This window comes from Crotalus tigris, unplaced genomic scaffold (assembly GCF_016545835.1).
Source record: "Crotalus tigris isolate CLP2741 ecotype Arizona unplaced genomic scaffold, ASM1654583v1 scf7180000019599.1365583, whole genome shotgun sequence".
Taxonomy (NCBI): domain Eukaryota; kingdom Metazoa; phylum Chordata; class Lepidosauria; order Squamata; family Viperidae; genus Crotalus; species Crotalus tigris.
This window is the reverse complement of record NW_024097615.1, coordinates 995,983-1,008,410: the sequence shown is the minus strand read 5'-3', so window position 1 is coordinate 1,008,410 and position 12,428 is coordinate 995,983. Positions and strand designations below refer to the sequence as shown.

The 12,428-nt window shown below is 45.3% G+C and overlaps 2 protein-coding genes across 5 annotated transcripts in view; one reads left to right on the top strand and one right to left on the bottom strand.

The window, feature by feature from the left end:
• CRACR2A (calcium release activated channel regulator 2A) overlaps positions 1 to 1,198 on the bottom strand; it is a 33,287-nt gene extending 32,089 nt beyond the window's left edge. The window contains exons 1-2 of one of the 4 annotated variants that reach the window (XM_039363766.1): positions 1,047 to 1,198; positions 467 to 570 (exon numbers count right to left, since the gene is read on the bottom strand). The gene's annotated coding sequence lies outside the window, so the exon portion shown is untranslated. The remainder of the gene's footprint in view (positions 1 to 466; positions 571 to 1,046) is intronic. The other 3 variants (XM_039363767.1, XM_039363770.1, XM_039363769.1) reach the window with 3 other exon arrangements.
• A 2,307-nt stretch (positions 1,199 to 3,505) lies between these two features.
• TIGAR (TP53 induced glycolysis regulatory phosphatase) lies at positions 3,506 to 12,428 on the top strand. The gene is made up of 6 exons (XM_039363830.1): positions 3,506 to 3,590; positions 6,601 to 6,638; positions 7,451 to 7,572; positions 8,727 to 8,804; positions 10,538 to 10,648; positions 11,881 to 12,428. The coding sequence occupies exons 1-6, from the start codon at positions 3,520 to 3,522 to the stop codon at positions 12,271 to 12,273; spliced, it is 813 nt and encodes a 270-aa protein (XP_039219764.1). The 5' UTR covers positions 3,506 to 3,519; the 3' UTR covers positions 12,274 to 12,428.

Genomic DNA, 12,428 nt, shown 5'->3' with positions numbered 1-12,428 from the left:
CCCCATGCCAACAGTACACTTGCAAATGAAAACTTCTTGATAGGATGGGTGATGGTTAAATATTTAAATTTATGGGCTTCTAATTTTGAGCCACGTGATTATTGCCCTCTTGATAAAAGATAGTGGGCCCTATTTTTATAGCTCAAGATCCTAGCAAAACGATTAGCTGTGGCAACAAAGAGTAGTTTTCACAAGCACTCATTCTTCAATAGGCTATAACTATGGGTGACATCTGTCAGTATTTTTTCTCCCAATTCATCCCCAATAGCTGCCCATCTGACGTGGAAAGTAGTTAAAAGTGAAGAACGGGTGTGTTTGTCAGGTGATATTTATATCAGGTGGCATTACTGCTTATCAAATGATAAGATCAAGTCGAACAACAGTCAGAATTCTGCGGCATTATAACTGCATTGTCTGACGAAGCGGCCTTGAAAGTTTGTGCCCATTTCCTAAACTTTCGATTCACCTAATAACAGGACTGCCCTTCTGAGGATATGGGGTTGAATGTGGTCCGTGGAACTGGTTTTGCTTTTCCCAGGTAAAATACATACCAAGCGTGCCTTCCTTTTGCTTAAAAAAGAAAAAGAAAAAAGTGACCGATTAGGCGATTTTTTACAATATTTTGAAAATGACTGCAGGAAAAAAAAAATAAAGAAATAAAATCACTTTTGAAATACTGTACTTTGAATTCGTTAACTATAAACCTTAAAAATCTTTTCTCCCCCCCCAAAAAAAACCCCTGCCTCTTCTTGCTAATAGCTCTCAGCTACAAGTACATCGGTAAAGCCTTGACGCTTTGAAATACAAAAAGGGCTATTGGCTGCATTCCAATACATAAAGTGCAGAGGAAGTAAAAGCAGGAACAATTTCTCTCTTTTAAACATTGCTAAAATGGCTACTTGGAAGCTTGATTTCTTTTTTTGTTTGTTTCTGAGTATTTCCCCCCCCCCACACACACACACACACACTTTGATGCAGTCCTGCCTGGACTTAAGACTTAAGAAAAGAAAACAAAAATACCCTAGCAAAATGAGGGAACCACTTACCTCTCTCTCTTGCGCGGGCTGATGCCTCCTGCAGTCAAAGTGCAGTTTTTAAGCCTGATCTTTTGGGTCTACCTGAAGGTCTAGATACTAAGAAGGAAGAAGGAAGAGCACAGAAGAGGACTGAGTACCTTGCTCAATCAACACATAAGGCTGAGAAAAGTGAGAAAAGGGTGGAAGGGGAGCAAGTTTAACCAGTTCTGCCTCCTTTTAAGACCTGTCAGTGTGCATGTGTGCATGAGCGCGTCTCCCAGCGTGCGTGTTTTTGTTTTTTGTTTTAGAGCTGCAGTAATACTGGGAGGAAGAGCCCTTAAGTTAGAAGAGCTGAGAGTCTCACCTGATTGAAATTTTTAATGGGTCACTGAATGGATCTACCCCCCCAAAATACAGTTACAGTCCAGGCATGAGACAGGGAGCCAGGATTTAATGGCAACAAGTTTAAGAAGAATCGGGGATGTCCTACTTAACAAGTCAGGTGGGAATTGGGAATGTCCAGTTTAGTATCTCATGGGCTGCCCCAAAGAAGAGGGAGTCAAGCTATTCTCCAAAGCGCCTGAAGGCAGGACAAGAAGCAACGGATGGAAACTAATCAAGGAGAAAAGCAACCTGGAACTAAAGAGGAATTTCCTGACAGTTAGAACAATTAACCAGTGGAACAACCTGCCTCCAGAGGTTGTGGGTGCTCCAACACTGGACCTTTTTAAGAAGAGACTGGACAACCATTTATCCAAAGTGGTATAGGGTTTCCTGCCTGAGCAGGGGGTTGGACTAGCTGATCTCCAAAGTCCCTTCCAACTCTGTTATTCTAAGTCCAGATAGAAATTTTCTACATCTAGTCCTCAACTTACAACAGTTCATTAAGTGACCGAAGTTACAACAGCACTGAAAAAAGTAACTTATGACTGTTTTTCATACTTGAGACCATTGCGGCATTCCCATGATCACGTGATCAAAATTCAGATGCTTGGTCCTGGCAATTATGGGGAGAGGAAATAGATCTGTTAGGAACTAAGGAATACAGGTAGTCCTCGAGCTACAAATAATTCATTTAGTGACCGTTCAATGGCACTGAAAATTGTGATTTATGACCATTTTTAACACTTTTCTTTCCTTCTTCCTCCCTCATTCCTTTCCCCGTTCCTTCTGCCTATTTCTTCCTTTCCTTTTTGTCTATTTCTTCCTTTCCTTTCCCCCTTCCTTCCTTCTGCCTATTTCTTCCTTTCCTTTTTGTCTATTTCTTCCTTTCCTTTCCCCCTTCCTTCATTCTGCCTATTTCTTCCTTTCCTTTCCTCCATTCTTCCTCCTTCCTTCCTTCTGCCTATTTTGTTTCTATTTCTTCCTTTCTGTTCTTTTCGTTTCCTTCCGCCTTTCGTTCTTTTCTTTCCTTTCCTTTCCTTCACTCTATGTCCTTCCAATTTCTTCTTTTTTTTCTTTTTTCTATTTCTTCCTTTCCACTCTTTTCCTTTCCGTCTATTTCTTCATTCCTTTCTTCTATTTAATAATAATAATAATAATAGTAAAGTTGGAAGGGACCTTGAAGGTCATCTAGTCCAACCCCCTGCTCGGGCAGGAAACCCTACACCATTTCTTCCTTTGCTTTCCTCCACTCTACTTCCTTCCTTCCTTCCACCAATTTCTTCCTTTCCTTTCTTCTGTCTATCCCTTTCCACTTTTCCTTTCCTTCCTTCTGCCTATTTCTTTGTTCCTTTCTTCCATTTCTTCCTTTACTTTCCTCCACTCTACCTTCCTTCCTTCCGCCAATTTCTTCCTTTCCTTCCTCCAGTTTCCTTCCTTCTGCCTATTTCTTCGTTCTTTTCTTCCATTTCTTTCTTTACTTTCCTCCACTCTACCTTTCTTCCACCAATTTCTTCCTTTCCTTCCTCCAGTTTCTTACTTCCTTTCCTTCCTTCTGCCTATTTCGGGGGTCTTCAAACTGGGCCCTTTTATGACGTGGACTTCCAACTCCCAGAATCCCTCAGCCAGCATGCCTGGCTGAGGAATTCTGGGAGGGGTCTTCAAACTCAGCCCTTTTATGACTGGTGGACTTCAACTCCCAGAATCCCTCAGCCAGGCGTGCCCGGCTGAGGGATTCTGGGAGTTGAAGTCCACAAGTCATAGAAGGGACCAGTTGGAAGATCCCTGGCTTATTTCTTCTTTCCCTTTCCTTCCTTCCCTCCTTCTCCTTGTCCCCTTCTTTCGTCCCTACCTTTCCCCCCCATCTATTTCTTCCTTTCCCCTCCTCTCTCCTCCCCAGGGCTCGCCCAGCCCCAGGGCTCCCACCACAACCAGGCCCAAAATGAGGGAAGCGCTTCTTCCCTCAGCCTGAGCCACCCCCACCATCCTGCCCCTCCCCATTATTCAATTCCCAAGGCGGGCGGGGCCTCCTCCTCCTCCTCCTCCTCCCCGCCGCCTCTTCTCGCGAGACTTCACCCCTGCCCCGCCGCTATTGGCCCGGGCGCGGCGCGGCGCAGCCGGCATGACGTCATCGGCGCGAGCGGCACCGGCAGCGTCAAGCATGGCTGCCTTCGGCTTAACGGTTATCCGACAGTGAGTATCCGCGCCGGAAGGGAGGCCGGGAAGGGTTCCCCCCGGGGGAGTTGCTGCCTGGGGCCGCGGAGGATGGGACCTCTGCCCCTCCGTCCCCCTCCGCGGCTCTTCGGGTGGCGCCTGGGCGCAGGGCGGCTTCTGCCCCGACCTGCCCCGAGGGAAGAGGGGCTGTGTTTGTGTGGCCTTCCGTTGTTGTGTTGTTGTGGCTGGCTCCATCACCGGAGGCTTTCAAGAAGAGACTGGGCTGCCTATCGGTCAGAAACGGGGCTGGGTCTCCTGCTTGGGCTGGGCGGGAGGGTTGGACTAGATGACCTCCCGGGTTCCTTCCAGCTCCCTTCTTGTGGAAGGGAAGGGTTGGACTAGATGACCTCCCGGCTCCCTTCCAGCTCCCTTCTTATGGAAGGGAAGGATTGGACTAGATGACCTCCCGGCTCCCTTCCAGCTCCCTTCTTGTGGAAGGGAAGGGTTGGACTAGATGACCTCCCGGCTCCCTTCCAGCTCCCTTCTTGGTGAAACCGAGAGGTTTATTTGCGCAAAGGTTCAGAAGCAATTAAGAGATAGGCAATTCTGAACAGGGGGGCGGTTCCAAACTACAATCTTTATGCAGTGGTTCTCAACCTGTGGGTCGGGACCCCATTTGGAGTCGAACAACCATTTCACGGGGGTCGCCAAACAACGCAGTCCGCCATTTTTTTCCCCTTTTTCTTAGCTGTGCTACTCCCTTTTATTCTATTGGCCTTTGAAAGCCGATAGAATAGACTCTCTTGAATAGAGTCTCATTCTATCGGCTTTCAAAAGCCAATAGGAATGGTCCAGGCTGTCTCTGCCCTGCTGAGCCCGCCAAAAGTCCCATTCTGCGTAGTCCTCGACTTACGACCGGTTGAGTAGTCCTCGACTTACGACCGCTTGGGGGTCACGGCATTAAAAAGTTGAGAACCACTGCTTTATAGCTCTCCCTTTCTAAGGAACAAAGGGAGTATTCATGGAATCTTACATTGTATATGGAATCCACATTGTATATCATTCAGTTAGTTTCTCACATGTGAGGTTCATTTCTCATGGGAAGACAATGATGGCAGTTTTACTTATACAATGTTTCTCAATATGCATTAGGTCAGTTAACACAGCTTTTTGCTAACACAGCTTTCTTCCAGGAATTATGCAGACACCTCATTTTGCTTTTAGTGATTTTTTTCATTATCATTATTATTATTATACTTTATTCATTTTTATTCTATGTTATTCTATTTCAGTGGTTCTCAACCTGTGGGTCAGGACCCCATTTGAACGACCATTTCACGGGGGTCGCCAAACAACGCAGTCCGCCATTTTTTCCCCCCTTTTCCTTAGCTGTGCTACTTCCTTTTATTCTATTGGCTTTTGAAAGCCAATAGAATAGACTCTCTTGAATAGACTCTAATTCTATTGGCTTTCAAAAGCCAACAGGAATTGTCCAGGCTGTCTCTGCCCTGCTGAGCCCACAAAAGTCCCATTCTGCAAACGGTGCTGCACCAGTTGAGTAGTCCTCGACTTACGACCGGTTGAGTAGTCCTCGACTTATGACCGGTTGGGGGTCGAGGCATTAAAAAGGTTGAGAACCACTGTTCTATTTCATTCCACTTTACCCTGATTCTGACCCAGTCTCTCCTCCCCAAGCCCGCTCAAGGAGCCCCGGAGCCCGGGGTGGACGTTACCTCAGGACTGATCCTCACAGAGGAAGGAGAGTGCGCCCAGGGGGGGGGGGTGTCTTGCATCAGCTGGCCAGCTTGCCTAGTGGTTAAGGCAGGGGTCCCTTTTCTTTTTGTATATAATATCGGTCTTCCCTCTTAGACCTTTTCTCGTTTATTGCTTTCATTGGTGCTGGCAGGCCTTGGTAATTCCAGTTTTCCCCCTATGATCCTATAATACAGGGGTCTTCAAAGTTGGCCCTTTGTGGACTTCAACTCCCAGAATTCCTCAGCCAATGTGCATGCTGGTTGAGGAATTCTGGGAGTTGAAGTCCACAAGTCATAAAAGGGCCACGTTTGAAGACCCCTGCTATAATACTCCCTCACTGATCATATATCATTGTACCTAACCCAAATTATACAGAGTCCTGCCAATCTTTCCAGCTAGGGAAAAGAGTGGTTTTCCCTATTTAATCTGTCACAATTCTCCTGGTACATTTTAGTGACATGAGTCCCTGTGATCAAGTCAGAGCTGAGGAGTCACTGGTAGATTTCCTGGAGCCAGGCCTGTGCCTCAAGAGAGGCAGGGAGCATTTGCTACACAGGGAGCGTCCCCACCAGCAGTGTTGGTGTGTACGTAACGAAATTGTGTGTTTTGTCAGCCAGGAAAGTCTGGGCTACCTCATCTGAGTCAGTGCTGTAAGGGCTGAATAACACTAAAGATCCCGGCTCAAGAAGAGACTGGACAGCCATTTGTCTGGAATGGTATATAGTAGTGGTGGCGAACCTATGGCACGGGTGCCAGAGGTGGCACTCAGAACCCTCTCTGTGGGCACGCGCGCCGTCGCCCCAGTCCTAGGCCTTCAGCTGGGTTTTATAAAACCTTTTCGCTTTAGGCCTCTGCCACTGTGTACAAAAGAAAAAAAAAGGTTCAATCAGTCAATTTCAACTTCTCGCGGGGAAAAAAGATCTTGCAAAGTTGGAATTGATTGATTGAACTTTTTAGTCCCACCCAGTCTGCTGCTACCACCACAGCCACGCCCACCCAATGGGCCACACCCACCCAATGGGCCACACCCACCTGGCAGGCGATGATGCATAAGTAGGTTTTGGGTTACAGTTTGGGCACTCGGTCTCTAAAAAGTTCACCATCACTGGTATATATGGGTTTTCTACCTGAACAAGGGGGTTGGACTAGATGATCTCCAAGGTCCCTTCCAATGTTGTTCTTGTTATTATTGTTGTTGTTACTACTACTAGTAGTAGTAGTAGTCTCTCAATCATAACTGCTTTTTCTCCTGTTTCTAAGTTTTTGGTTTCTATTGTTTTTTTCCCCCCCACAGTGGAGAAACAAGATACAACAAAGAGAAGATAATGCAAGGTTTGTTTCTCCTGGTGGTTATTAAATCACGGGGCCCTTTATCTCTTTTATTTGGAAATTAAATACTGATTTTGTCCAGGTACTATTGCATATATCTTAGAACAACCTGAAAAAGCACTTTGCTGCTTGCACAATGTGAAGGGGGATGGGGGCGGGGGGCATCATGAAGGCTCCCACGTGTTCCAAAGCATCTCTTTTGAGCTTTGCCCTTCCCGTGGTTGGCATTGCCCCAGATTGTGACAGATGGGCACCAGCCCAGAGAATATGTTCCCCTGCCCCTCCGTTCCTGTGTGACCTCAAAGCAACAGCTTAGGAGTCTGTTTTCAAGGTCCCACCACAGGTGTAAACCTGGATGTGGATTTCCTGTGGAGTTTACAGTTGCAAACTGCAGGCACACTGGCTGAGTCCACTAGTCATAAAAGAGCCAAGATCCCTGATTTAACCTGTTCGTGATTCTACACTTGTGTAGATTGTGGGTCCCTGCCTCCTGACCACACTAGCTTGAAAAAGGCTGGCGCGGAGCCTGTTTATCTTATTCCGTGCTGTTTCTTGAGTCAGTGACCTAGATGGGCCTTCACAAGATGGTGTAAATTAAACAGATGTTTTAAGTTAGGATCACATAAGGCAAAAGAAAGGAAGATGCCTTTAGCTTACATGATTGTTGACTTCTTCCAGAGACAGCTGAGCTCTTTTAGAAGGACCTCCCTTTTGTAGCTTAATGCTTGTCCCTGATCTCTGGAGAGGATCGACCGAGGAGAGCTAAAACATGCTTGTACTAACCATCAGATGCATTCCCATGCTGGCTCTTGCAGGTCAGGGTGTGGATGAGCCTCTGACAGACACTGGGTTCAAGCAAGCCAACGCAGCTGGGATGTATCTCCGTCATATCAGATTTACTCATGTCTTCACCAGTGATCTGCTTCGGGCAAGGCAGGCAAGTATATTGTGGGTGGAACTGTGCACGAACAAATACTTAGACTTTTTGGAAGACAAAGAAATTTAATAAAAGACAGTCACTTGTCTGAAATGGTATAGGTTCTCCTGCTTGAGCAGGGGGCTGGACTAGAAAACCTCACAGGTCCCTTCCAGTTCCTATTCTATTCTAATCTATTCTACTCTACTCTACTCTACTTATTATTTCCTATTCTCTATTCTATTCTATTATTATTTCCTATTCTGTAGTCTAGTTTAGTCTATTCCTTATTATTTCCTATTCTTTATTCCAGTGGTTCTCAACCTGTGGGTCGGGACCCCATTTGGGGTCGAACGACCATTTCACGGGGTTCGCCAAACAACGCAGTCCGCCATTTTTTCCCCCTTTTCCTTAGCTGTGCTACTCCCTTTTATTCTATTGGCTTTTGAAAGCCAATAGAAGAGACTCTCTTGAATAGAGTCTAATTCTATTGGCTTTCCAAAGCCAATAGGAATTATCCAGGCTGTCTCTGCCCTGCTGAGCCCGCCAAAAGTCCCATTCTGCAAATGGTGCTGCACCAGTTGAGTAGTCCTTGACTTACAACTGGTTGAGTAGTCCTTGACTTACGACCGGTTGGGGGTCGCGGCATTAAAAAGGTTGAGAACCACTGCTCTATTCTATCCTTATTTTCTATTCTATTGCATTCTATTCTATTCAGTAATAATTCTAGGAGTTTGTTTTTGGAGTTCATTTTTCTTGTGGGATAAATACTATAAAAGCGTAACGTTTACAATGATTAGTGAATCGAGTGACAATACAGTCTTAAAAATTGCATTCTTATATAGTAAAATATATATATATGACATAACAAGGTGGACCCTTTAGACACTGAAATGGCCGTGCCTTGATGCTGGTGTCAGCATTTCTGGAAAAAAAGCTCCAGAAGAATGGGGGGGGTCTTTCTGCTACATTTCTCATGCCTGCTAAGTGGTCTTTGTATTGTTTTTCCATAGTTCTTTCTTACTTGTATTTCCGTTTTGTGTTTTTTTTTGTTTGTTTGTTTTTTAATTGTAAACCACCCAGAGTTATTCAGGAGTCAGACTCTAAATCTGGAAATGGAATTTTTAAATAAAATAAAACAATAATTTTTTTCAACATTCATTTTAACATTTCAGACCACAGCCTCCATTCTTAGAAATAGCCAGCACTGCAAAGAGATTCCTGTAAAATGCGACGCCCGCCTTCGAGAACGGGTAAGTATTTCTTTGCCTCTAGAAGATCAATACCAGATTTCATGGCTGCATCATCATAATAAGAACGGAGTAGAACGGGGTTAGGGTTAAGGCCAGACCACTCTGCTTCCATCGGTTGCCTTGGTTTGCAAATTGCAGTTCTGTACATGTGCAGGGACCACCGTTACGAGGTAGGGCAGCTGTTCGTCTTCCAAAAAAGGGGGCCTCATCCAATCTAATCCAAGGAAACAGTCCTTGTCAAGAATGGAATGGAATAGAGAATGGAATGGAATGGAAAATAGAATAGAATAGAATGGAATGGAATAGAGAATGGAATGGAATGGAATGGAATAGAGATTGGAATGGAAAATAGAATGGAATGGAATAGAGAATGGAATGGAATAGAGAATGGAATGGAATGGAAAATAGAATAGAATGGAATGGAATAGAGAATGGAATAGAACATGGAATAGAATGGAATGGAAAATAGAATGGAATGGAATAGAGAATGGAATGGAATGGAAAATAGAATGGAATGGAATGGAAAATAGAATAGAATAGAATGGAATGGAATAGAGTATGGAATAGAATAGAATTACAGAATAGAATAGAATTACAGAATAGAATGGAATAGAAATGGAATATGGAATGGAATTACAGAATGGAATGGATTAATAGTATAGAACAGAACAAAATAGAGCTGGAAGGGACCTTGGAGGTCTTCTAGTCCAGCCCCCTGTTCAAGCAGGAGACCCTGGCCTAAAGCATCTACCCATCCTACCCAATCAGATAGGCTGGGCACTTTCTTAGCCCCTTCCCCTACTTTTGCTACTTTGGGGTAGCTAGGAAGCGTCCCTTTTCCTTGGCAGCCCCTGCCCTATGGAAGACTTTACGGCCCTCTCTAAGCGGTTTACAGAGTCAGCAGGTTGCCCCCCCCCCCAACAATCTGGGTCCTCATTTTACCTACCCCAGAAGGATGGAAGGCTGAGTCAACCTTGAGCCGGTGAGATTTGAACCGCTGACCTGCTGAACACAGTCAGCTAAAGTGGCCTGCAGTACTGCAGTCTAACTGCTGCGCCAATTAGACTCTATTCAAGAGAGTCTATTCTATTAGCTTTCAAAAGCCAATAGAATAAAAGGGAGTAGCGCAGCTAAGGAAAAGGGGGGAAAAATGGCGGACTGCGTTGTTTGGCGACCCCCGTGAAATGGTCATTCGACCCCAAATGGGGTCCCGACCCACAGGTTGAGAACCACTGATTTAGCCTATGAGTGAATTTTAGAGTATTATTATGATATTATTATTATTTTTAGTATTAGTATTGTTTATCTATTTGGGGACTGTATTGTTTAATAATTAGGATATTAATTTGTTTATGTTCTCATGTTTGCTTTCAATTTGTTTATATTTATATTAAAGGGAGTTAAAGTGCATTATGGATTTGGTTATTTATATAGTTGGTTAATGTTAGTTAGATTATGATGATCATATTTGTAACCCTGTATTCAGCTCTGGGAAGTGGGGGAGGGAGGGGGGGTGGGTGGGTTGATTTTTATAAAACTTTTTAATAAAAAGAGACTGGGGGGGGAAACTAAGGCGAGACGGAAGACAAGCAGTTCCTTTGGGGAGTCAGGAGCTGCCTCAGAAAGCTGCTTTGCTTCCTTCCTTCTCCAAAGGAGAAGGGAAATGTGTCTGGAATACTAGCTGCACCACGGCCGCCATCATTGCTACATAATTGTCTCTCCTGTCTTCGTAGAATTACGGAGTGGCAGAAGGAAGGCCTCTCGGTGATCTTAAGGCCATGGCCAAGGAAGCTGGACAGCCATATCTGTCTTTTACCCCTCCTGGAGGAGAAACCCTGGATGAAGTAAGGATTCTGTTGGGGTTTGTGGTCCGTTGGGAAGGGATGGACCGAATCTTTATGCACTTGTGAATGGCTGAGATGGCTAACTCGTAGCTGGCTGACCGGCTGTACTCAGCGTGGGGTCCTCAACGGAACCGCATCTACATGGAAGGAAGTGTGTAGTGGGGTGCCCCAGGGCTCTGTTCTGGGCCCAGTGCTCTTCAACATCTTCCTCAACGATTTGGACGAGGGGATAGATGGGGAACTCATCAAATTTGCAGAGGACACCCAGCTGGCAGGAATAGCCAACACTCCAGAGGTTACAGGCTTAGGATACAGGAGGACCTGGACAAACTTGAACACTGGGCGCTCTCTAACAAAATGAAATTCAAGGGTGAAAAAAGCAAGGTTCTACATTTAGGCAAGAAAAACCAAATGCACAGATATAGTTTACGGGGTACCTTGCTCAATAGTAGCAACTGTGAGAGGGACCTCGGAGTCCTAGTGGACAATCACCAAGGCCCTGGGATAGGCAGATGTGGATGTTTGATGGTGTTACAGATCTCGTCACAGGATGGAAGCTGTTCCCAGTAAGGCTGCCTTTTGCAATTGATTAATGGCAAATTTGTCAATGCCAATGATGGTGTTCAAGTGGTGCTCCAGTTTTGAGATTGCACCCAAGGAGCCTATGACTATTGGTACTACCCTTGCTTGCTTTTGCCACAGTCTTTCTATTTCTATTTGTAGGTCTTTGTATTTTGTTATCTTCTCCAGTTCTTTCTCGTCTATTCTGCTGTTTCCAGGCACTGCCACGTCCACTATCCAGACTTTTTTGTCTTTCTTATCGACAATTGTTAAGTCTGGGGTGGTATGTTGCAGGTGCTTGTCTGTTTGAATTCTGAAGTCCCAGAGCAGTTTAACTTTATCATTTTCTACGATTTTCTCTATTTTATAATCCCACCAGTTCTTGCTTACAGGCAACTGATATTTCCTGCAGATCTTCCACTGCACCGTTGTTGCTACTTTGTTGTTGTTGTTATTTATTGATGAATATGAACCAGAGCCTTGGAATGTCCAGGTTTTATTTCTGCCAAGGTGGAAAATGAAGCCAAATTTGTTGGAAGTTCAGAAAAGCAACTCAGAAACAGAGAGAAATTGAGGACGGACTTCAGAGGTCACCTTGATTTAAAAAAATAAAAAAAAACACCTATCCTGCAAATAACTTTGCAAAGCTTCCCTTCTGCTTTTCCCTTTAGGTCAAAGCCCGGGTCAAGGATTTTTTCGAACACATTTGCCATCTGGTGGCCCAGGAAACAGCAGAAGGAACGTCCACCCCTTCTTTGCCAAACCACCAGGCTGGGCTGGCCCGCGATGCTAATTCCGAAGGAGCTGCAGAAGGGCTGGCAGCCAACATCCTGGTTGTGAGTCATGGGGCCTACATGAGGAACTGGATCGGCTACTTCACTTCAGACCTGCGGTGCACCTTGCCCGCCACGTTGACAAAGGCTGAATTGTCTTCGCTGACTCCCAATACCGGGATCAGCCGCTTCCTTGTCAAACTGGAAGTGAGAGAGGACGGCCTCCAGCCGAAAATCCACTGCCTCTTTCTCAACCGAGGGGATCACTTGCACACCCTAAGTGACAGCTGAGAGCAGGCAGCTGGGAAACTTAACACGGGCAGGAATTATTGCTTCCCCCGTGGCCTCGTAATCACCTTTTCCATCGTGCTTGAACACCTAGCACGAGGGGTCTTCCAACTCGGCCCTTTGATGACTTGTGGACTTCCACTCCCAGAATTCCTCAG

Excerpts from the sequence above, each read along its gene's own strand:
- TIGAR (XM_039363830.1), top strand. The coding sequence starts at position 3,520 with ATGACGTCATCGGCGCGAGCGGCACCGGCAGCGTCAAGCATGGCTGCC. Across the intron at positions 7,573-8,726 it reads ATCTGCTTCGGGCAAGGCAG|ACCACAGCCTCCATTCTTAG; the intron begins GCAAGTATATTG and ends TTAACATTTCAG. Across the intron at positions 8,805-10,537 it reads ACGCCCGCCTTCGAGAACGG|AATTACGGAGTGGCAGAAGG; the intron begins GTAAGTATTTCT and ends CTGTCTTCGTAG.